The sequence below is a fragment of the Heteronotia binoei genome, chromosome 13 (assembly GCF_032191835.1).
Source record: "Heteronotia binoei isolate CCM8104 ecotype False Entrance Well chromosome 13, APGP_CSIRO_Hbin_v1, whole genome shotgun sequence".
Classification (NCBI taxonomy): domain Eukaryota; kingdom Metazoa; phylum Chordata; class Lepidosauria; order Squamata; family Gekkonidae; genus Heteronotia; species Heteronotia binoei.
The window spans coordinates 14,107,650-14,131,705 of NC_083235.1; the positions used below are offsets into that span (position 1 = coordinate 14,107,650).

General features: G+C 49.7%; 1 protein-coding gene across 2 annotated transcripts in view; it reads left to right on the plus strand.

The window, feature by feature from the left end:
- Positions 1–24,056, plus strand: part of GRIPAP1 (GRIP1 associated protein 1) — a 125,487-nt gene that overhangs the window by 15,391 nt on the left and 86,040 nt on the right. Inside the window, exons 6-14 of one of the 2 annotated variants that reach the window (XM_060252712.1) lie at positions 3,011–3,158; positions 4,062–4,291; positions 7,847–7,894; positions 8,010–8,041; positions 10,064–10,111; positions 10,366–10,465; positions 12,187–12,264; positions 20,795–20,887; positions 23,716–23,850. In XM_060252712.1, coding sequence (XP_060108695.1) covers positions 3,011–3,158; positions 4,062–4,291; positions 7,847–7,894; positions 8,010–8,041; positions 10,064–10,111; positions 10,366–10,465; positions 12,187–12,264; positions 20,795–20,887; positions 23,716–23,850 — 912 coding nt within the window. The remainder of the gene's footprint in view (positions 1–3,010; positions 3,159–4,061; positions 4,292–7,846; positions 7,895–8,009; positions 8,042–10,063; positions 10,112–10,365; positions 10,466–12,186; positions 12,265–20,794; positions 20,888–23,715; positions 23,851–24,056) is intronic. The other variant, XM_060252713.1, reaches the window with a different exon arrangement.

The following is a 24,056-nucleotide window of genomic DNA, read 5'->3' on the forward strand; positions in this document are numbered from 1 at the left end:
CTCCACAGCTTATAGGGAACATTGCCCATAAGTGGAAGGCACCTTTTTTAGAAACAGTTGTTTGTGTTTTATAGTGTTGGGTGTATATGTAAAGTGACGTATGGCGATCCTGTAGGGTTTTCTGGGCAAGAAATGAACACAGGTGGTCTGCCATTCGCTGCCTCTGTACAGTGACCGTGGACTTCCTTGGTGGTCTCCCATCCAAATACAGACCAGGCCGGCCCCTGCTTCGCTTTTGAGATCTGTTGAGACTGGGTTAGCCTGAGCCATCCAGGTCAGGGCAAACAGAGGTGACATATGGTGACCCTGTAGGGCAGGGGTGTCAGACATGCAGATCAGGGTCCGAATCAGGCCCCTGGAGGACTCCTCAGGCCCCTGAGCAACTGGCTGTTGCCTGCTTCCTTCTCCCTTTCTCTTGCTTCCTTCTGCATAGTGGCTTGCTTTGCAAGGCTTGCTCAATTGCACAGGCGCTACAGAGCAAAACCTCTGTCTTCTCCATTGGCTGAGGCTCCTCCCTCAGGGAGGAAGGGGGGGGGAATAGTTTACCTTGCCAGGCTTTCTCAATTGCACAGAGAACTTCTGAGCCAAGCCTCTCTTTCTTCTATTGGCTTCTATTAGCACAGAGAACTCCTGAGCCAAGCCTCTCTTTCTTCTATTGGCTGAGGCTCCCTCTCCCCCCAGTCCCCTGGGGAAGAAAGGAAAGAGCCAGAGCTTCCTTTGCCCAGTTCCCTGGATCCCATGGCAGAAATACAAAGAAAGCATCTTTCAAACCAACGAGTGCTAACATTTTGAGCACGTTTGAAGTTAAATATATATATTTGTGTTCTTTATAAAATTTATATCTCCGCTACCTAATTTTAAATAGGTACACTCATAGCCCGGTCCGGTATGGCCCAGCCAAACCTGACATGGCCCGGCCCAACAAGGTCTCATTTATGTTAGATCCAGCGCTCATAACAAATGAGTTTGACACCCCTGCTTGTGGGTTTTCGGGGCAAGAAACAAACAGAGGTGGTCTGCAGAGCAACCCTTGACTTCCTTGATGATCTCCCATCTGAGTTCTAACCCACCCCTGCTTAAGTCTTGAGATCTGAGGAGATCAGGCTAGCCTGGGCCACCAGGTCAGGGCAGAGACCAACACTACTAGCTGGGGCCAACCCTGCTTAGCTCCTGAGATCTGATGAGATTGGTTCACCCAGGGCTTTTTTGGTAGCAGGAACTCCTTTGCGTATTAGGCCACGCCCCCCCCTGATGCAGCCAATCCTCTGAGAGTTTACAGGGCTCTTCGTACAGGGCCTACTGTAAGCTCCTGGAGGATTGGCTACATCAGGGCGTGTGGCTGTCATGATCTGTGCTGTGCTGTGAGACAGAAGCCTAGTGGGCCTCAGAAGCCTGTGAGGCTTGTGTCGCAGTAGGGAGAGACAGCCTACAATCCCCAGAATGCTCGGCGCCGGTTTCAGCCAATCAGCGTCCAAGTAGGCTCTGAGGAGAATGGCTTAAAAGCTCTCTCAGGAGACAAATGCGGTTCTTTCCTCCTGAGAGGTCAAAACAAGCAGGACAGGTGCTGTTTAGGAGGAAAGGCCCTCACTATGAGGGAGAGAGTGAACAGGCCAAGACCTGGGGCCTAACAGACGAGGGACAGTTCAGTCTAGTCGCGTTAGGGACTTTCTGTTGATTTGCCTTCACCCACGTTACTATAGTTTTAAAGCACCTTATCTGTTCACTTGCCCTTTATTGATTTTCCTGTTTAAAATAAACCTTTTTATTGTTCTTTGTTCCTCTGCCTGGTCTACACACCTATTTTCTTGGCCAAAGCAAGAGATCTGAAGGGCTTGGGAGGGTGCCCTGGACCTTCCCAAGGGACCCTCATTCCAGAGTGGTGGCAGCATCAGGTGGCGCCCCCAGCTGGGTCATGACAGTGGCCTAATATGCAAAGAAGTTCCTGCTACCAAAAAAAAAAAGCCTCGGGTTCATCCATAGAGTTTGTGGGATCATATGCGTGGAACAGATAATAGTCATGAAGTTACTGGTTCCCCCCCCTGCTTGCACCTCTCTAAAGACCTGCTGGAAGAGAAGAGACTTCTAAGAGTGGGAGGTTTTATTGAGCAGCAGGGAGGGAAGGGCCTTGCTTCTAGAACAGGGGTGTCAACCTCATTTGTTATGAGGGCCAAATCTGACATAAATGAGACCTTGTCGGGCCGAGCCAGGTCAGGTTGGGCTGGTCCATGTGTGTACCTATTTATGACTAGGTAGCAGAGACATAAACTTTACAAAGCAGGGGTGGCCAACGGTAGCTCTCCAGATGTTTTTTGCCTACAACTCCCATCAGCCCCAGCCATTGGCCATGCTGGCTGGAGCTGATGGGAGTTGTAGGCAAAAAACATCTGGAGAGCTACCGTTGGCCACCCCTGTTATAAAGGACCAAACATGAGGATTTAAAAAAAAAACTTAAAACAAAAACATTAGCACTCTGTCTTAAAGGTGCTTTTTTTGTATCTTTGTATTTCTCCCATGGGACCAGGGGGATGGGCAAAGGAAGCTCTGGCTTTTTCCTCCCTTCCCCAGGAGGAGCCTCAGCCAATAGAGGAGCCTCAGCCAATAGAAGGAAGAGAGGCTTGGCTCAGTAGCTCTGCTGTGTAATTGAGAGAACCTGGCAAAGCAAACTCTCTTCCCCCCTCACTTCCTCCCTAAGGAAGGAGCCTCAGCCAATGGAGAAAATAGAGGTTTTGCTCTGTAGATCCTGTGCCATTGATCAAGCTTGGTAAAGCAAGCTGTGATGTAGAAGGAAGCAAGAGAGAGGGAGAAGGAAGCAGATGACAGCCAGTTGCTCAGGGGCCTGATAGGAGCCCTTCAGGGGCCTGATTTGACACCCCTGTTCTAGAATGAAGGCCATCGGGCCTCTGTTCTTAGACAGGCAAATCCCTTGTTCTTTTCTTTCTGCTCTGGGTAACAAGGGCCGGGAGGGTTAGCCGAAGCAGAAGAATTAACCCTCTGGTCTCTTGTTTCTCAGCTGTGCTCCCAAATCGAGCAGCTGGAGAAGGAGAACAAGTGTCTGCGGGAAGGGGAGGCGGCTGACGGAGGAGCCTCCGCCATTCCTGTGGACGGGGAGCTGCTGAGGCTGCAGGCGGAGAATTCGGCGCTGCAGAAGAACATGGCAGGTACTGGGCTGGGCCGGGCCGGAGCGAGCGAGGGCAGCTCCGATGAAAGATGGGGAATCTCTGTTGGGGGTGGGGGGGCTGCCACTTGGGGAATTATTTATTTATTATGAATGGTTTGGGGTTTTAAACCGCCCTCCCCGTGCGAACAGGGCTCAGGATGCCGTACCTAATAAGAACCAGGGCTTTGTTTTGGGCAAGAACTCCTTTGCATGTTAGGCCACGCCCCCTCCCTCCAATGTCGCCAATCCTCCTGGAGCTGACAGTAGGCCCTGTAAGAAGAACCCTGTAAGCTCTTGGAGGACTGGCTACATCAGGGTTGTAGGGCCTAATATGCAGGGGTGAAATTCTAGGAGAGCTCATTTGCATATTAGGCTGCACCCCCCCCTGATGTAGCCAATCCTCCTGGAGCTTACAGTAGGCCCTGTACGAAGAACCCTGTAAGCTCTTGGAGGATTGGCTACATCAGGGTTGTGGGGCCTGATATGCAAACGAGTTCCTGCTACAAGAAAAGCCCCGATAAGATCATAAATATCAATTATTTATCATAATATCAATTTAAACTAACACTCCCAGTATAATATGCAAAAACAGCAGTAGATCTCTGAGCCCTGAGATGGCAATAGATCTCAGTTTGCCACTGCCTTGGTGGGGGGAGGCACGGGGAAAGAAGAAAACTCTGCAGACAGCTCTGTCCTCTCAGCCCAACAATTGCCAACATCTGTCAGAATTTGTAAAGCAAGTCAGGAGGGCAGAGCGAGCTGTCAAAGTTACGAACGCGTGGATTTTAAAAGCGTTCCTGCGGGATGATGGGAGGTCCCGGGAAGCAGGGGTAGGGCTCTGGCGGTTCTGCAGGGGATGGGGGGTGACTTTGGAGAGGGAAGCTGACTGTCTCCCGTCTCTCAGCTCTACAGGAACGCTACGAGAAGGAGGTGGCCCGGCAGGCGGAGGGCCGAGGAAGCGGGAAGGGGGACTCCTCTGCGGAAGTCCCCCCGGCCAGGCAGGAAGGTTCGGCGCTTCAGGCATCCGATGGCGGTGCCGCTCAGGCCCAGCAGCTGCTGTCGGAGGTGGAGCTGAAGTGGCAGACAGAGCAGGAGGAGAAGAGGCTGCTGAAGGAGCAGCTGCAGAGCCTGGAGGTGAGAGAGGGAAGGGCCTCAGCCAGTGTTGGCCCCAGGAAGAGACAACTTTAAAGGGGGATTGGACAGATTCGCGGAGGAGAGATCTATCAGTGGCTGCTAGGCCTGGTGACTAAAGGGAACCTTCACATCCAGACACAGTCAGCCTCTGAATCCTAGAACCAGGAGGCAACATCAGGGGAAGGCCTTGGCCTCTCTGCCCTGTTGTTGGCCCTCCAGAGGATCTGGTTGGCCACAGTGTGACACAGGATGCTGGACTGGATGGACTACTGGTCTGATCCAGCAGGGTTCTTCTGATGTTCTTATGAAGGTCTCGGCCTCTCTGCCCTGTTGTTGGCCCTCCAGAGGAACTCGTTGGCCAGCGTGAGACAGGATGCTGGACTAGGTGAACCACTGGTCTGATCCAGCAGCGCTCTCCTGAGATTCTTATGAAGGCCTCGGCCTCTGCCCTGTTGTTGGCCCTTTAGAGGTACTGGTTGACTGCTCTGTGAGACAGGAGGATGGACTAGATAGACTTGAGAGTCATGGAGTAAAAGGACAGGTCCTCTTGTGGATCAAAAACTGGCTGAGTAATAGGAAGCAGAGAGTGAGTATAAATGGGCAGTCTTCGCAGTGGAGGACGGTAAGCAGTGGGGTGCCGCAGGGCTCGGTACTGGGTCCCATGCTCTTTAACTTGTTCATAAATGATTTAGAGTTGGGAGTGAGCAGTGAAGTGGCCAAGTTTGCGGATGACACTAAATTGTTCAGGGTGGTGAGAACCAGAGAGGATTGTGAGGAACTCCAAAGGGATCTGTTGAGGCTGGGTGAGTGGGCGTCAATGTGGCAGATGCGGTTCAGTGTGGCCAAGTGCAAAGTAATGCACATTGGGGCCAAGAATCCCAGCTACAAATACAAGTTGATGGGGTGTGAACTGGCAGAGACTGACCAAGAGAGAGATCTTGGGGTCGTGGTAGATAACTCACTGAGAATGTCAAGACAGTGTGCGTTTGCAATAAAAAAGGCCAACGCCATGCTGGGAATTATTAGGAAGGGAATTGAAAACAAATCAGCCAGTATCATAATGCCCCTGTATAAATCGATGGTGCGGTCTCATTTGGAGTACTGTGTGCAGTTCTGGTCGCCGCACCTCAAAAAGGATATTATAGCATTGGAGAAAGTCCAGAGAAGGGCAACTAGAATGATTAAAGGGCTGGAGCACTTTCCCTATGAAGAAAGGTTGAAACGCTTGGGACTCTTTAGCTTGGAGAAACGTCGACTGCGGGGTGACATGATAGAGGTTTACAAGATAATGCATGGGATGGAGAAAGTAGAGAAAGAAGTACTTTTCTCCCTTTCTCACAAAACAAGAACTCGTGGGCATTCGATGAAATTGCTGAGCAGACAGGTTAAAACGGATAAAAGGAAGTACTTCTTCACCCAAAGGGTGATTAACATGTGGAATTCACTGCCACAGGAGGTGGCGGCGGCCAGAAGTATAGCCACCTTCAAGAAGGGTTTAGATAAAAATATGGAGCACAGGTCCATCAGTGGCTATTAGCCACAGTGTATGTATGTATATAAAATTTTTTGCCGCTGTGTGACACAGAGTGTTGGACTTGATGGGCCGTTGGCCTGATCCAACATGGCTTCTCTTAGATGGACCCCTGGTCTGATCCAACAGGGCTGTTCTGATGTTCTTGTGAAGGCCTCAGCCTCTCTGCCCTGTTGTTGGCTTTCTGCAGGAAATGTTTGGCCATTGTGTGATGCAGGATGCTGAACTAGATGGACCACTGGACTAACCCAGCAGGGCTCTTCTGATGTCCTTATGAAGGCCTTGGCCTCCAAGCCCTGTTGTTGGCCCTCCAGAGGAACTGCCTGGCCACTGCATGAGGCAGGATGCTGGACAGGATGGACCACTGGTTTGATCCAGCAGGGCTCTTCTGCTGTTCTTATGTTCTCTGGATTGGTGGAGAATGGCATTCAGCATGCTTTCAGGCTCAGCAAGAAGGAGGGCTGGCTGGCATGGTTTTGTTCAGAACTGCTGCAAAGACAAGTTTTGTTCAGAACTGCTGCAAAGGCAATCATTCTCTTGTAGGTTGCCCAAACTGTGTTGTTGGCTCTCCACAGGAAGTGTTTGGCCACTGTGTGAGACAGGATGCTAAATTCAGCTAAAATGAGTATATTTTCTACTCTTGAATCTGCTAGCAATTCTGAAACAAGGACATCCGCTGTGGACTTGGTCCACCGCTGTGTCAGTGGTTTAAAACATGTCTGTCTCACCAGGGACATTCAAATAGAACATGTCTTAGAGCAGGGGTGTCAAACATGCTACCCATGGGGTGGATCAGGCCCCTGGAAGGCTCCTATCAGACCCGCGAACAACTCACTGTTCTCCCTTCCTTCTCCCTCTCTTGCTTCCTTCTGCATCACGGCTTGCTTTGCCAGGCTCGCTCAATCAAGCTACAGAGCAAAGCTTCTATTTCCTCCATTGGCTGACCAGCACATGAAGCAGCTTGTGTACGAAAGCCAGCAATGCCCAGCCATTTCATGTTTTTCTCTGGGACTTCGGCTTAAAGCATCGACCATGAGATTTCTGTAAGGAATGTCAGGAAATCAAAAGTAGGTTTGCGACTTACAGACGCACACCTGAGCGACACCTGAGAAGCATGCTCAGGATTGCTTCAGCACAGAAATTATCTCCAGATTTTGATGCAATAATTCAGAGCAGGAGGTGTCAGTTATCGGAAACTGTGAAATAAAATATTGCAAAAGCGCTAATGTTTTCAGCATGATTTATTTAAAGGATTTAAAAAAAAAATATCTTTAATTGTGTTCATGTGTGTCCTTTATAAAGTGTATATCTCAGCTCCCTGGCATTGCATTTTATAACACACATGGCATTAGATTTCAAAGCATTAGATTTCAAAGTAACCAGTCCTTGAGTTTTGAAACAAAGTTTGGTTTATTGATAATCCATGTGGCTCAGTCAAGCAAGGTATTGGAACTGATACAGTGTAACAATAAAATGCATACTTAAAGATGGCACATCAAAGGTTCCATAAACAATTCTACGTTCCCTAAACAATCCTACATTCACGTGTGAAACTTCTCACTGTAACTTTCTTATCTCTACTGCGGTCAGCTCATCCTGGGTTCCAGCCTCGCTGGCATGGGAATTAGTCCCAGGAGGTTTTATCTTCAAAGAGCACATTCCTGCATTTGTTAGTAAAAGCGAAAGGAACTAAAATGGGGGGGTTTGCTACTTTGATGTGCATAGGCTCAATTCATGGTTAGTAACATTTCTATAATTTGGTAACTATATTCAGAAAGAAATAGACAATGCTTGACACCGACAAAGTCTCATTTATGTGAGATCCGGCCCGCATAACAATTGAGTTCGGCACCCCTGCTCTAGGCAGTTACATCTGAATTGCAGGACTGCGGCTGCTCTTACCTCAGTGGCTGCCCTTTAGGGAGGTTGGGAGGCCCAGCAGGGGTAATGGTCAGAGAGCAAGTCACTTGCACACACGTTCTGTTCTCTTTCCCCTCAGACACACCTTTTCTCTTTTCCCGTAGGCCTCCAAGATGTCAGAAGTGTCCAGGTTGCAGCAAGAACTCAGCAAGGTGAGGGGAGCCGGGAATGGGGAGGGTGGCAGAGAGGTGCCCCATACTTTGTCGCTGGGGGCTGTCGTCACGGAGAACTCAGAGCTTCTTTTCCCTCCCTCTCCCCCAAATGCAGCTTGCAGAGAAGCTAAAGAAGAAGCAGGAGAGGTAAGGCTCACCGTAGGGTTTCTTTCTGGGCCTCGGAGCCTTGCTTGACGGAGCTGAGAAATACACCTTTCTGCCCTTTAACCTAGAGGGGCCAAAACACGTGGGTTGGATCGGGTGTCACTTTCTTTCTTTCTTTTTTTTTTTTTTTTAAAATCTATTTATTTATAATTTAAAAATGCAACCAGTTTATAATCTAAAAATAATAGTTATCAAGTCAGAAGTGGGCTAAAACATTGAGTGAGGGATGTGATTGTCTAGATTGGCTCAACTGTGAGATGGTTTGTTCTTTCTCCAAAAATGGAAGCCCTTTTTCTAGGTAGGAGGCAGGACTGCTTTCTAATTCATTCATATTTTCAGCAATTTTATCCATCCATCCATCCATCCATCCATCCATCCATCCATCCATCCATCCATCCATCCATCCATCCATCCGATTTATATCCCGCCCTCCCCTGACAGGCTCAGGGTGGCTAACAACAGTTTAAAAACATTAGCAAACATATTAAAGTTAAATCTATAAAAACATTTCCATATATATTAAAAATCCGAGATGGCAAGCTTCTGTTTTCCATTATATTAATTCAGTGAGATTGTTGATGCTGAAGGTAACAGCCACCTCCCCCTAACCATTAAAGGTGAGTTTGAAAAGTTCGGTCTTACAGGCCCTGCGGAACTGTGGCAAGTCCGGCAGGGCCCTGATGTTTTCGGGGAGGGCATTCCACAAAGTGGGGGCTGTTGCCGAGAACACTCTGGTTCTAGTGTTGGTCAGTCGAGCTTCTTTCGGTCCAGGGATCTTAAGGAGATTTTGAGACCCTGAACGTAGTGCTCTCTGGGGTACGTATGGGGAAAGGCGGTCCCGAAGGTAGACAGGTCCCAGGCCGTATAGGGCTTTAAAGGTTATAACCAGCACCTTGAAGCGAGTCCGAAACGTCCCAGACTTTTATATGCCATTGATTGATGGTAGGAGGCGTAATGTTCTTCCATTGCAAAGCAATCAGACGTTTGGCTGCCATAAGAAAGAATGAGACTAATTGTCTTATTTCACAGGGGACTGGGGGTCGCTTTTTGTTAACCAAAGGGGTGGTGTACTTTCACCGGTTCTTCCTGTCTGAGGCAGATTCCAGTCTGGCCTGTCATGTTGCTCCCGAGCGCCCCCTGTTCCCCAGGAGCAACATTTGGGGGAGTCTCAATGGGCTGCAGTGGAAGGGGGGGAGAGAAGACAGAAACATCCTGTCCTGCCATCAGAAGCGTCTTGCTTGCGCAGAAAACGTAGTGAGACTCTAGCCCCGTGCATCCTCTGCTAGGCGGGTGGGAGGTCTGGCGCTCTGCGTTGCTCCATCTCTGTTTTCTTCGCAGGATATTTGTTTGTTTGTTTCATCTGTGCCATACTTTGCTCCAGGGCTTTTTTTTTTTGTAGCAGGAACTCCTTTGTATATTAGGCCACGCCCCCCCATGTAGCCAATCCTCCTGGAGGATTACAGTAGGCCCTGTAATAAGAGCCCTGTAAGCTCTTGGAAGATTGGCTATCGTCAGGGGGTGTCTGGCCTAATATGCAAAAGAGTCCCTGCTACAAGAAAAGCATCCAAGCACCAACCAGTGGTGATCCTGTTTAACTCCCGAGATCTAAAAGAGATCAGGCTGGCTTGGGCTATCTGGGTCCGAGTTTGTACTTGAAGAGGCGCTAAAAGGAAGCCAATGCATGGAGGCGTTTTCTCTTCTCACCAAGGCAAGAGCAAAAGAGTTCCAACTGGACAGTTTGCGAGTGCAGGCAGATGTGCTCAGCATGTTTCGTCCTCTCCTCCTCTTGCGGAAGCAGCTTTGGATCTCCACCCACATGTCTGTCTGGCACCCTGGGCAAGGCCCCACCTGCACTGATGACATCACCAGGTCATCTGCAGGGGGTGTCCACTTCGTCATCCCCGGAAGACCAGCACCCTAGGCGGTCACCTAGTTTGCCTTGTGGCTGGGCCAGCCCTGGCCGCACCCCTTACCTTTCCCCCCCGTCTTTCTTCCTCCCCTCAGTTTCCTGCGGCTGCAGACGGAGAAGGAAGCTCTCTACAACGACAGCAGGTACGGAGCCGACTGCCAGAGCATGCTTGGGGTTGCATGGGTTTGTGCTGTTCAAACAGGCCTGCAGGAGAGCCTCTGGGGGGTGGAGACTTTCAGAGTTGGGTGGGGTGGGGTGGGGTGGGGCAGGGGGAGAGTCCAAGCTATAAAGATGGGGAGACTGACGCTGTCGGGAGGGAGTCGTGAGCCTTAGCGACCTGAAGGGGACCTTGGGGATTACATGGGGACGACTCGCTGGGCTAGCTCCTTGTCCCCAGGACCAAGATCGAGGAGATCCAACAGCGGAAGGAGGACGAGCTGAAAGCCCAGCAGGCCCGGAACCAGAAGCTGCAGCAAGAGCTCCAGACGGCCAGCCAGGTGAGGTGCCCCTCCTTTTCTAGCCAGAGGGACTCTTCTCCGGGATAGTCGCACCCTGCGCTCCAACGCTCTGGCTGGGATGAGAGGGGGACTTCCTCGTGTGAAGAAGAAGATGATATTGGATTTATATCCCACCCTCCACTCTGTATCTCATAGACTCAGAGCGGCTCGCCATCTCCTTCACCTTCCTCCCCCACAACAGACACCCTGTGAGGCAGGTGCGGCTGAGAGCTCTGGCAGAAGCTGCCCTTTCAAGGACCGAGTCTCAGAGCAGCTTACCATCTCCTTCACCTTTCTCCCCCACAACAGACACCTTGTGAGGCAGGTGGGGCTGAGAGAGCTCTGACAGAAGCTGCCTTTTCAGGGACCAAGTCTCAGAGTGGTTCACCATCTCCTTCACCTCCCTTCCCCACAACAGACACCCTGTGAGGCAGGTGGGGCTGAGAGAGCTCTGACAGAAGCTGCCCTTTCAAGGACAGCTCTGTGAGAGCTATGGCTGACCCAAGGCCATTCCTGCAGCTGCAAGTGGAGGAGGGGGGTGGGGAATCAAAACTGGTTCTCCCAGATGAGAGTCCACACACTTCACCACTACTACACCAAACTGACTCACCAAACTGGGAGAGGTGGGCAATAGAGTCCTAGATTACAGAAGTGCTGCATTTGACTCTCAACGCAGCACAGTATTCCTTTAAGGAACCCTGAGTCGTGTGCTTCTGCAAAAGGGCTGGCAGGACGTCCTTCGCCCCTGCACCCTTCCAAAACTGCCCTTTCCAGCACTTCTTGGGGAATGCCATGGTGGTTAAATGGGATGGCAGCCTAGAGGTGGCCAGTGGGCATCTTCCCTGTATCCTAGAGGGGGAAAGGGGGAGGAAAGCACCCCCATCTAGCTCCCCACATTTCTCGTTCGTTCAGTGTCAGCCAGAGCAGTGTGTACGTGACATGGGTTCTTGTCTCTTCCTATAGCACAAGGGTAGCCAAACTTGCTGAATTAAAGAGCTACAAAGAATACATGTCAGATGTTTGAGAGCCGCAAGACTTCAGCATCAGATGTTTGAGAACTGCAAGGAAGGAAGGAGGAAGGAAAAAGGGGAGGGAGAGGTGGAAAGAACAACTTTAAATGCATTCACCAAACCACTGGCTGATTTGGCTTGGAGAAGTGAGGGGAGGAGAGATGAAAAGAGAAAAGCTTTAACTTTAAATGCATTCTCCAAGCTGCTGGCAGATTTGGCTTGGAGAAGTGAGGGAAGGAGAGGTGGAAAGAGAACAACTTTAACTTTAAATGCATTCTCCAAGCTGCTGGCAGATTTGGCTTGGAGAAGTGAGGGAAGGAGAGGTGGAAAGAGAACAACTTTAACTTTAAATGCATTCTCCAAGCTGCTGGCAGATTTGGCTTGGAGAAGTGAGGGCGGGAAAGAGAACAGCTTTGTCTTTAAATGCATTCTCCAAGCCGCTGGCTGATTTGGCTTGGATAAGTGAGGGAAGGAGAGGTGGAAAGAAAGCAACTTTAACTTTAAATGCTTAGAGGAGTGATTTAAAGAGGCAAATGCCTTCTCCAAGCCAGCTGATGTGATGCTGGGGGCTTCGAGAGCCACAAAGTATGTGCAGCAGAGCCACATGTGGCTCCTGAGCTGCAGTGAGTGAGTGGCGAGTGGCCGAGTGTCCTGTAGGCGAGCTCTAGTTCTGTGCTTGCTGATGGATGCTCTCCTCTTTTTTCTTCGCAGGGCTGCTCAGAGTTAAAGGACCAGCTGCAAAGCTGTCGCAAAGAGCACGATGTGGCCCTGCAAGCTCTTCAGGACCAGGTGGGTGCCCTGCCTCCACCCCCTCCTCTTTCAAGAAAGGCCTCTTTGGCAGGGAACCTGGGGTCTGTAGCAAACTGCTACAGTGCTAAAAGGTAGGACTTATGTGCCTCATAGGACTTGCTCACAATGTTGCAAGCATAGACAGCTTCAAGAGGGGATAAACAAATGGAGCAGAGGTCCATCCGTGGCTCTTAGCCACAAGGTATAGATGGAGCCCTCTGACTGGGGCAGTGATGCTCTGTACTCTTGGTGCTTGTGGGGGGGGGCAATAGTGGAAGGGATCCTGGCCCCACTGGTGGACCTCCTGATGGAACCTGGTTTTTTTCGCCACTGTGTGACACACTGGATGGGCCGTTGACCTGATCCAACATGGCTTCACTTATGTTCTTATGTCTGGGGCAGGGATGCTCTGTAATCTTGGTGCTTGGGGGGGCAACAGTGGGAGGGCTTCTAGTGTCCTGGCCCCACTGATGGACCTCCTGATGGTCCCTGGGTTGTTTGGCTCCTGTGTGACACAGAGGATTGGACTGGATGGGCCATTGGCCTGATCCAACATGGCTTCTCTTATGTTCTTATGTCTGGGGCAGTGATGCTCTGTATTCTGGATGCTTGGGGGGGGCAACAGTGGGAGGGCTTCTAGTGTCCTGGCCCCACTGATGGACCTCCTGATGGCCCCTGGGTTGTCTGGCCACTGTGTGACACAGAGTGTTGGACTGGATGGGCCATTGGCCTGATCCAACATGGCTTCTCTTATGTTCTTATGTCTGGGGCAGGGATGCTCTGTATTCTTGGTGCTTGGGGGGCAACAGTGGGAGGGCTTCTAGTGTCCTGGCCCCACTGGTGGACCTCTTGATGCCCCCTGGGTTGTTTGGCCCCTGTGTGACACAGAGTGTTGGACTGGATGGGCCATTGGCCTGATCCAACATGGTTTCACTTACGTTCTTATGGTGTGCCTCTACTCCTAATAGACCATTTGCTGCTGGCTTTTGGAATCGAGTGCAGTGTTTTTAAGCTGATACTCATAAAGTGTTTTCTGCTATTTTGGGGGAGCTTGAGCATGTTATCTGAAAGTGGACTTTGCGGCAGAGCAGTTCTCTGCTGACCCAAGAGTGAGTAACATGTGGAATCCACTGCTGCCGGAGGTGGTGGAAGCTACCAGTAGAGACATCTTCAAGAGGGGACTGGATAAACACATGGAGCAGAGGTCCATCAGTAGCTATGAGCCACAAGGTACAGATGGAACACTCTGTCTGGGGCAATGATGTGTATTTTTGGTTCTTGGGGAAGCAACGGTGGGGGTCTTCTGGAGTTCTGGCCCCGCTGACGGACCTCCTGATGGCACCCGGGTTTTGACCACTGCATGACGCAGAGTGTTGGACTGGGTGGGCCATTAGTCTGATCCATATAGCTTCTCTCTTATGTTCTTTTGTGACCTTTAACATAGTTTGCGCCTGCCTTCTGAGAAGGAGCACAGTCTTTTAGTGTGGATTCCCACTGCTAAAAAATTGTTTTCTTGCTGTCTAGCGGGACTGAACAGAATATCTTAAAACTGACTTGGTGCCTTCAAGCATTGCTTGCTTTTAGGACGTGTGGCGGTGTGCTATTTTAAAGTCAAGCCTTGTTGCTATTTATCTGTTTGTTACTCTTACTTGGAATGTGATACTCTGAAAACCAGAATCTGTTGAAGGAGGGTCGTCTGCCATCCCTTTGGGGTCTGAACGTATTCTGAGGCCCACCCTGGTTAAGGAAACTTGGTGGTGGTTGTGAAGTGTGATACTTTAAGGCTGACCTTTTTTTTTTTATACAAGAGACAGCGGGAAGTGGAAGGGATTGAACGTCCGACAAATTCAACGCCAGAAACCTCAAAAATGTAGCAGAGAAAGTCTGTTGGATTTTGCTAGTGACGAAAAAGCTATTGACTGAGTGGAGTGGCTTTTAATCAGCTTAAAAGTCATTATGAGACGCCCAAGGGTGAAAGCCCGTGCTCTGCGAGCTGCGCTGGCTTCCGGTGGAGTACCAGACCAGAATCAAGGTGCTGGTTCTGACCTTTAAGGCCCTGGATGGTCAGGGACCCACATAATATCAGGACCGCTTTTCCCGGGACACCCCAAGAGGAGCTCTTCACTCTGAAAATAAGAACTCACTGGTGGTTCCCGGCCCAGGAGAGATCCAGCTGTCTTCAACCAGGAACAGGGCCTTTTCAGCCCTGGCCCCTTCCTGCCAGATGACACCTGTGCCCTGCAGGATTTACTTCCCTTCCACAGGGCATGCCAGGCAAAGATGCTCCACCAGGCATTTGCTTGAGACAGTGATGGTACACTGAGCATCCCTCCCCACCCCCATTCTCCGTAAGCCTCCCCCAGAAGGCACTGGAGGAATTATGTGCACCATCTGCAATATAAGGAATTTTTTTTTACTATTTTGTTTTTAATTTAACACAATATTTTTACTATGGATTTTTACAAGAAGAACATTCCCTGCCCTAGGAAATGGTGGGCTATAAACTGAATATAAAACGAATATAAGAAATAAAGAAGAAAAATATGCAGTAATTTAACTATTGCGGGAAAGGGAATGTCTTGCCGCACTTGAGATCGAAAGGTACTACTATGCATCAAAGCTAGCAGCTACTTCTTATTGGTTCAAAATGATAATATTGCTCTTTTTGGGGGAGCCTGACGCCTCAGTATATGCAGTTCCGTTGCTGTCTTGGTTGAAAATGGACAAATCTAAGAGGTTTAATGACTCCTGTGGCAGTGAATTCCATGCGCTAATCACCCTTCAGGTTAAGAAGCACGCTCGGGGGTTGCATAACTACCGTCAAGGTTAGCGCTGGTAAGCCATGGGAAGCGCGTTTCCATAGGAAATGACAGCAGCTTACAAAGCCATGTGGGAAAAGGAGAGAGTTCATTCCACATGCATTTATTCAGAACTGGCAGCCCTTTGCAAAGTTGGAGTCCAGGAGAACCTTCAAGACCAACCAAGTTTTATTCAGAATGTGAGCTTTCGTGTGCAGGCTGTCACGTTCTCAGAGCGCAGGCAGGCGGGAGTCCAAAGCCGGTCCAAGGTCAAAAGTTCAGGAAGTCAAGCAGGAGCCGAGTCACCAAAGCAGAATCGCAAACCAGAAGCCAAAGTCAGTGTCCAAAGCCAATGGATCAGGGTGCCAAGGAATTCTATCCAGTCAGGAGCGGGAATCAGGAATAATTGGGATTGGGAATCAGGAAGGAGCGTGGATGGAAGCCAAGGAATTGACTTGTTGCTTCCACGAGGTTGCTAAGTCCCGGGTGTGAGTTATATGGGAGCCTCAATCAATGTTCCCTCTAAGCTGCAGAGTCTTGTGAACAAAATTTCTACTTTGTGAACTACTGGCATTAAAGTTGTGAGCTACTGCATGAATTAGTGTGCTCTCAGGGTCATCCTTCCTGAGCTAAGATAAAAATTTGTGAGCTGAAAGCTAAAAATCTGTGAGCTAGCTCACGCTAACTCAGCTTAGAGGGAACACTGGCCTCAATCAGCCTGCTCCCTGGGTGGCCGTAATTCTCCTAGAACTTGGGGCTAAGAGAACGGAAGCATTGGCGTACCTCATGCCTGCGTTCTGAGAGTGTTTTCCGAAGCCGGCTCCTCAGTCTTGAGATGGGAAGGGGAGAGCTTGGAGGACACTGATTGTCAACAGCCAGTGCTGGTGCCTGGAATGTGGGGAGAGTGATTGATGGACCAGCTGTTGGTTTTTCGGCTGAGGCTCTGGAAGGCCGTTCTTCCTGGTCTGTTAACCCTTCCAGCTCCCCCTCCTCAGGGCTCATGACACAGGCACACTTCATCAGACAATGGAATGGGGTACAGTGAGCAGAGCTACATATAGCTGGCGGACAGTGGTTAAGAATGCAAAGTGGTAAGTTAGAATCCAATGGCAATTTGATTAAAAAATTGCCATAGTTTGATTAAAAATTCTTTGTTCTAGTGATACAAACCAACACAGCTGCCCACCTGAATCTATTTTATTGAGCATGTAAGTCTTTGCGCGCTAAAAGCACACTTCAACAGGCAATAGAATGGGACGGAATTAGCAGCTCAACATATATGGAGTGCGAGCAGTGAATCACTATGCAAAGTTGTGGAAATGTTTTTAGCAGATTGAAAGAATAACAAGTTGGGGGTCCGGTAATCGTCGGTTTAGGTTGACTGGGTGGAAAAACCAGCAAAGGCAATAAACGTCAGAATTGGAAAGTGATGTCTGTGTCATTAGGTGTCGTAATTGCGAAGAGTTTGTGTTACTTTGAATCCAGATCAGATGGGTTGGGAAAAAAAACATAAGAAGTTTTAGCTTGCACGTACATACGTGTAACTGGTAATACGTTGTGTTTGGCGCTTTGTTGTTTTTCTGATACAGTCTTGCTTTGGTAGAATGTAGCGTGTTCATAAATCTCTTGTGGTTTATTAAATAGAAAACTAAACTTCAAATAAATCCTCTTTGGTCGCTCACCACTTTTAATTATTTACCTCTTCGTGATTTGCCGCTAAGGTGGCTTATAGCAGTTTAAAAGGGGAATATATAATGGAACAAATACACCTTTACAAAAATTGGATAATAAAATCGAAACCACAGAGGCAGCAGCGCTGCAGTAAAGCCACACTAAATTCAAGCAATATATTGAATTCTTACAATGGCCCCCGCCTGTGGATAATTAAATCCACAGACTGGAACCGTGAACAGTCAAGAAAGATCTTTCTACAACTCTGAAAAAGTCCCAAGTTGGCAGAAAAATCTGAAATCGTAAAAAGGGGGGGGTTTAACCCCCCAATAATATAAACAGCACCTGTAGCTTTAAGAAATGAATGCCCTCAGCAGCCATTGGCAACATTCTGGGATTGGTTACTGTCAGTTAATGGAGAGCAGCGCCCTTTCCAAGGCTGTTTGCAACTCTGAGGAAAGGATTCATCAGCTGCCGACTTGGCTTGGAGAAGTGATTTAAAGAGACAAATGCCTTCTCCGAGCCGGCCAACGGGGTGGTGGGGGCTTCAAGAGCCACACAATGTGAGTGAAAGAGCCACAGTTTGGCCACCCCTGGGCTAGGATCTGCAAAACCTGAGCTCGACTTCCCATTCTGCCTTGGAAGCTCGTTGGTGAACTCTGGGCCCAGTTACATTCTCATCCCAGTCTACCTCACAGGGGTGTTGGTGAGGATAAAGGAGAAGAGAGGAGAGTGCTGTGAGATGCTTTGTCTACCGGCTATGGAGAACTGAAGCAAATACAGCTGAAGACAGGTGGACAGATGAAAGGTGGGGGAAATCGTGTGGGAAGGGGAGACGCAGGGGAACGTGAGGTTCCCTGTCCTTCTGGGTTCCCCACCCCATAATGGGGCCTGCCCTGACATCTGGTGCCACAAACAGTGCAGAGTTTTGCTAGGGGGGAAGGAAAGAGGAAGAGCTGAAGATGTGCGGGCAGATGGAGAAGGGAAGAGGAAAGAGTGGGAAGACTTCAAGGGCTTTCACAGAAAAGAAAGGACATAATGTATGTGGGGGGTGGGGTGGGGTGGGGCAGAAGCCACCCCTCCCCCTAGTCCTTCCTGGTTCTCCCCTTGAAAAGTTTTAATCACCATCTGGATGGCGATGATAAAACCACAACCAGTAACTCAACGGTGCCCTGTCAGCTAATGTCGCTGGGGCCTAATATTTAAAAGCTTTGGTGCCAATGAAGGTTGCCAACTCTTGGGTGGGGAATTCATGGAGATTTGGGGGCGGAGTCTGTGGAAGTCGGGGTTCGGAGAGGGGGTGGGACCTCAGCAGGGAATAATACCACACAGTCAACCCTTCATAGCAGCCATTTTCTCCTGGGGAACAGATGATGAGAGAACATAAGAGAAGCCATGTTGGATCAGGCCAGTGGCCCACCCAGTCCAACACTCCGGGTCACACAGTTGCCAAAACCCAGGGGCCATCAGGAGGTCCATCAGTGCGGCCAGGACACTAGAAGTCCTCATACTGTTGCCCTTCCCAAGCACCAGGAATACAGAACATCACTTGCCCCAAACAGAGTCCCAACAATAAGCTGTGGCTAATAGCCACTGATGGACCTCTGCTCCTTATGCTTATCCAATCCCCTCTTGAAGCTGGCTATGCTTGTTGCTGCTGCCACCTCCTGTAGCAGTGAATTCCACATGTGAATCACCCTTTGGGTGAAGAAGAACTTCCTTTTATCCGTTCTAAACCAACTGCTCAGCAATTTCATTGAATGTCCACGAGTTCTCGTATTGTGAGAAAGGGAGAAAAATACTTCTTTCGCTACCTTCTCTATCCCAGTCGTCTGGATATCAGTTGTAATAGCGAGAAACCTCCAGGTGGCCCCTGGAGATGGGCAGTTGTAGCTGCTAGGCGTAACAGCAGGTTTTTCAGCAGTGCTAAAAATAGCATCCCCTGGGTCTGCTAGCTGACCAGAGCTGGGCTAGGAATGCCAGCCTAGAGAGCCAGTTTGGTGTAGGGGTTAAGTGTGCGGACTCTTATCTGGGAGAACCGGGTTTGATTTCCCACTGCTCCACTTGCAGCTGCTGGAATGGCCTTGGGTCAGCCATAGCTCTGGCAGAGGTTGTCCTTGAAAGGGCAGCTGCTGTGAGAGCTCTCTCAGCCCCACCCACCTCACAGGGTGTCTGTTGTGGGGGGAAAAGATATTATAGGAGATTCAGTTCTTCTTATCTGGGAGAACCGGGTTTGATTCCCCACTCCTCCACTTGCAGCTGCTGGAATGGCCTTGGGTCCGCCATAGCTCTGGCAGAGGTTGTCCTTGAAAGGGCAGCTGCTGTGAGAGCCCTCTCCAGCCCCACCCACCTCACAGGGTGTCTGTTGTGGGGGAGGAAGATAAAGAAGATTATGAGCCGCTCTGATATTCGGAGTGGAGGGCGGGATATAAATCCAATATCATCTTCTTCTCAACCTCCAGGCGGGACCTGGAAATACCCTGAAATTACAGCTTATCAGACCCCAGCGAACGGTTCCCCTGCAGCAAATGGTTGCTTAGGAGGGCGGAGTCTATGGCATTGTCCTCCCCAGGCTCCACCCTCAATCTCTTGGATTTTTCCAACCTGGATCTGGCAATACTACCCTTCCCCACCCCCACCAGTGGCCAGAGCGAACCGGGCAACTCCAGTTAGAGCACTGGTGGGTTTTGCCTGTGAAATGTTGTGGTTCATTTTGCTTTTGTTTCCCTTTTGCTGATCTCTAAACCCCTGGGGTGGTGGGGGCGGGGCTTGCCCTTTACAGTAAATGCTGAGTTTCACATCTTCTCTTCTGTGTTTCATCTCCCCCCCACCCCCGCTTCCCCTTCAAAACGTATGCTCCCAAAATTAAAATTCTGGCGAGTGTCTTTGAAATATGTCCCCTAGTTGCCTTTTCTGCCTCTTTTGGTCAAAGGGGAGAACCAGTCTGGAAAGGATGTGAGCAGGAGCTGTTTTGTAGAAAAATAGGTGGTGGAGCTCATCCAGGGATTGTTATGCAGCTGCACCTACTATTCAATGGACAAGGAGGTGGAAGTCTCAGAAGGAGGAGGAGAACTCTCAGAAAGGTTCAGGAACCGTGCTCCTGTGAGCTCCCACTGAATCTGAGGCCTGGATGTGGAGTAGGACGAGAGTCAAGAGTAAAGACCCAGACAGATACTTTTGTGGAGGGGTATCCAAAAGGATTTTTGTTCCCCAGTTCTCCAGGTGTGGGACTGGGAACTGCTCCTTTTCTCGCATTTGTTCGCGCTTCCCTGCCCAGCACCCCCAAACAAGGGATATTCCATAGACATTAAGAATAATCAGTATTGAAATTTTTAAACAACACTCATAGGCAATGTTCCCTCTAAGCTGTGGAGTCTTGTGAGCAAAAATTATACTTTGTGAGCTACTGGCATTAAAGTTTTGAGCTACTGCATAAATTACTGTGCTCTAGGGCCATTTTTCCTGAGCTGAGACAAAAATGTGTGAGCTGGAGGCTAAAAACTTGTGAGCTAGCTCACACTAACTCAGTTTAGAGGGAACACTGCTCATAGGGATTAGTAGTCTCCAATGTCACTCTCACTTGCGGCTAATGCTCAAAGATGACTCAAAGCAGCAACTAGAGGCTGACAACCCTGTGGCTGGGGGGCGGGGGTGGGATTGACAGGACGGCCGTGGGAACCCCTAACAATCAACGATCCTCTTCCTCTTTGGACTTTCACCTTCTTTTACCTCCAAGCTCCAAATGGGCTTGCCCCCCCCTTAATTTGCGTTTCTCAACTCTCTTATATCAGCGCTTGTCTTAATTTTTTTATAATAATATCTTAATCAATAATTAAAATATGTGTGTGTTTTTTAAGTTGCAATGCACAATTATTTTTCAGCTTTCATTTCCAAGCAAAAGACTGCATTTCCTTTTTTTTTAAAACCCTCTTTAGTACTGTACTGTCCTCTCCTTGTTCTGCTATGTGCTTGTAATCTTTCCTTTTCTCTCCTGTTTTTGCTCCTCTCTCTCTCTGTGGCTTCTTTCCCCGGCTCTTCCTGTATACCTTGTGGGGCGTCAGGTTGCTTGCCAAAGCGCGGAGAGCCAGGAACAAGTGGAGAGCATTCTGTCTGAAAACGATGCCCTGCGAACCAGTCTGGCAGCACTGGAACAGGTACCAGACCCCTTCCCCCTTTCTCATAGAGCGGCAGGGACGGAATTCTAGCAGGAGCTCCTTTGCATATTAGACCACGCACCCCGATGAAGCCAATCCTCCAAGAGCTTACAAGGCTCTCAGTACAGAGCCTACTGTAAGCTCCAAGACAATTGGCTACATCAGGGGTGTGTGGCCTCAGGGGTGGAATTCTAGAAGAAGCTTCTTTGCATATTAGGCCACACACCCCGATGAAACCAATCCTCCAAAAGCTTACAGGGCTCTTTTTTGTAAGCTCTTGGAGGACCGGCTACATCGGGGTGTGTGGCCTAATATGCAAAGGCGCTCCTGCTAGAATGCCACTCCTGTAGAGTGGTACTGGGTGGTGCCAGACACCAGATTGACGCAGGCTACGGTTGTTCTCTTTGAGAATGTCATTTTCTTAGAGTGACATATTTATGGTTGATCCGGGCGCGAAGGATCGGCAGTGCTGAGTAAGCCTGCAGACCTGCCCCACAATGTGAGACCCAGGCAAATGGCAGTTTAACCCCTCTACTTCTCAGTATCTTCAGCAGCAGAGGCTCCGGTCTCTCATAAGGCCTTTCCTTTCGGTGAGTCAGTGGCTTCTGGCCGCTTCCACGCCTCTTGGGTGATGCTCCTCCTTTGCATATTAGGCCACACACCCCTGATGCAGCCAATCCTCCAAGAGCTTACAGGGCTCTTGTCGCGGGGCCTACTGTTAGCTCCAAGAGAACTGACTACATCAGGGGGGTGTAGCCTAATATGCAAAGGAGTTCCTGCTACAAAAAAAAAAAGCCGTGCTCCGGAGTGGCTAGCTCTGCCAAACCCTTCCGTTGCTCACGCTGCAAGAAAAGGAGTCAAAGATCCCTTTGCCCACCAGTTCGGTGTAGTGCACAAGAGCAGTGGACTCTAATCTGGAGAACCCAGTTTGATTCCCCTCTCCTCCACTTGCAGCTGCTGGGTGACCTTGGGTGAGTCACAAGTTCGCTCAACGCTGTTCTCTCAAGAGCAGTTCTCTCAGAGCTCTCTCAGCGCCAACTATCTCACAGGGTGTCCGTTGTGGCCTTGCTTTTCCCTTTGTAGCTGGAATTGCTTCCTTGTAGCTGGGATTGCTGGGAGAAGCGATTCCAGCTACAAAGTGTTTGCACTGTGTCTACTGAACGAATATAGACTGGAGCTTCCACAGCCAACAGATATTCTTGACTGTAATGGCTGCAGGCTGAAGAAGGCGTCTTCACCGAAACCGGTCCTGAGCTTCTTGATTTGGCTGCGGTTGCCTTTCCTTTGTTCTGCTTCACATCTGGGATCCACTCCAGGATAATTTTGGAATATCACTTGGACTGTGCAGTGGTATTGTTTATGGACGTTATTTGTTTAATCTTCTGGAGAGTGCCTGTTTGTTAGCTACATTTATTTTCTTTATTACACTATGCCAGAGATTGGATACAGAAATTGTTGGCACAGTCATTCCGTACTGACGTCGTATTATCGTGCTACGCAGTTTCCCACTGTTTACTAATAATTTCAAACTGTGGTTTTTACTTGCTCTTGCCAAAAAGGCGGGGTGTCATTGCACGAAGGGAGGCAATGTTAGCGCATTTAAGCCCAGGTGGAGGTAATTCATGCCGTGGTATTCCTCATTACTACGTTTGGGTGTGAACATTGGGCAGTGAAGAAAGCTGGCAGGTAGAAGTTGATTCATTGGGAATGCGGTGTCGAAGGAGAGTTTTACAGATACCGCAGACCGCCAGAAAGACAAATAAGTGGGCTCTCGGTTAAACCAAGCCTGAACTCTCCCTAGAAGCTGAGAAGACTAAACGGAGGCTATCGTACTTTGGTCATAACCCGGGGTGGAATTCTAGCATGAGCTCCTTTGCGTATTAGGCCACGCCCCCCTGATGTAGCCAATCCTCCAAGAGTTTACAAGGCTCTTTTTTTGTAAGCTCTTGGAGGATTGGCTACATCAGGTGAGTGTGGCCCTGGGGTGGCCAAACTGTGGCTCTTTCACACATATTGTGCGGCTCTTGAATCCCCCGCCGCTCCGTTGGCTGGCTTGGAGAAGGCATTTCTCATTTTACATCACTTGTCCAAGCCAAGTCAGCAAGCAGTTTTGAAAATTCATTCAAAGTTAAAGTTTCCACCTCTCCATCTTCCTTTCTTCCCTCCCCCCCCCCCCAGCTCTCAAACATCTGACGTTTATGCCTCGTGGCTCTCAAACATCTGACGTTCATGCCTTGTGGCTCTCAAACATCTGGTGTTCATGTCGTGTGGCTCTCAAACATCTGACGTTCATGCCTTGTGGCTCTCAAGCATCTGATGTTCATGCCTTGGGGCTCTCAAACATCTGACGTTCATGCCTTGTGGATCTCAAACATCTGATGTTCATGCCTTGGGGCTCTCAAACATCTGACGTTTAGTCTATGTGGCTCTTACGTTAAGCAAGTTTGGCCACCCCTGTGGCCTAATATGCAAAGGAGCTCCTGCTAGAATTCCACCCCTGGTCATAGCTACCCAGAAAGAAGGGAACTGTAGGGTGTTGGGGGCAGCGCCCAATTTTACGTTGCGATGGCAGTATGGAAAGGGTATCCTCTGTTGGTTGCAAATCAAGAAGAGATGGAGGTGCAGGAGGCGATCCTGGAATGTTATTCAGAAGCATGGTGTCAATGCTATTGGGGGCAGGCATTGTGGAGGCCCTGTTTGAGCCGGGGGAGTCCTGAACGATGAGCAGACCGCCATCTCCCCCGAACTGCCCCGATGAGCAGTTCGGGGGAGACCCGAACTGCTCAGTGCCCTGAGACTTCTTTCTCCTTTTCATGCTCACCCCATAGATCCAGACCTCCAAGACCCAAGAGATGAACCTGCTGCGAGATCAGGCGGCCACCTTGGGGGCAGAGCTACAGCAGCGTCAGAGCGAGAAGGAAGCCCTGGCTGCCCAGCGGGATGACCTCAACACACAGCTGCAGGTAGGCCACTGGTTTGGGGGTGGGGGTGGGGGGTGGGGAGTGTTTCCTAGTTTCTGGGAGAGCCAGTTTGGTGTAGCAGTTAAGCGCACAGACGCTTATCTGGGAGAACCGGGTTTGATTCCCCTCCACTTGCAGCTGCTGGAATGGCTTTGGGTCAGCCAGAGCCCTTGTAGGAGTTGTCCTTGAAAAGGCAGCTGCTGTGAGGG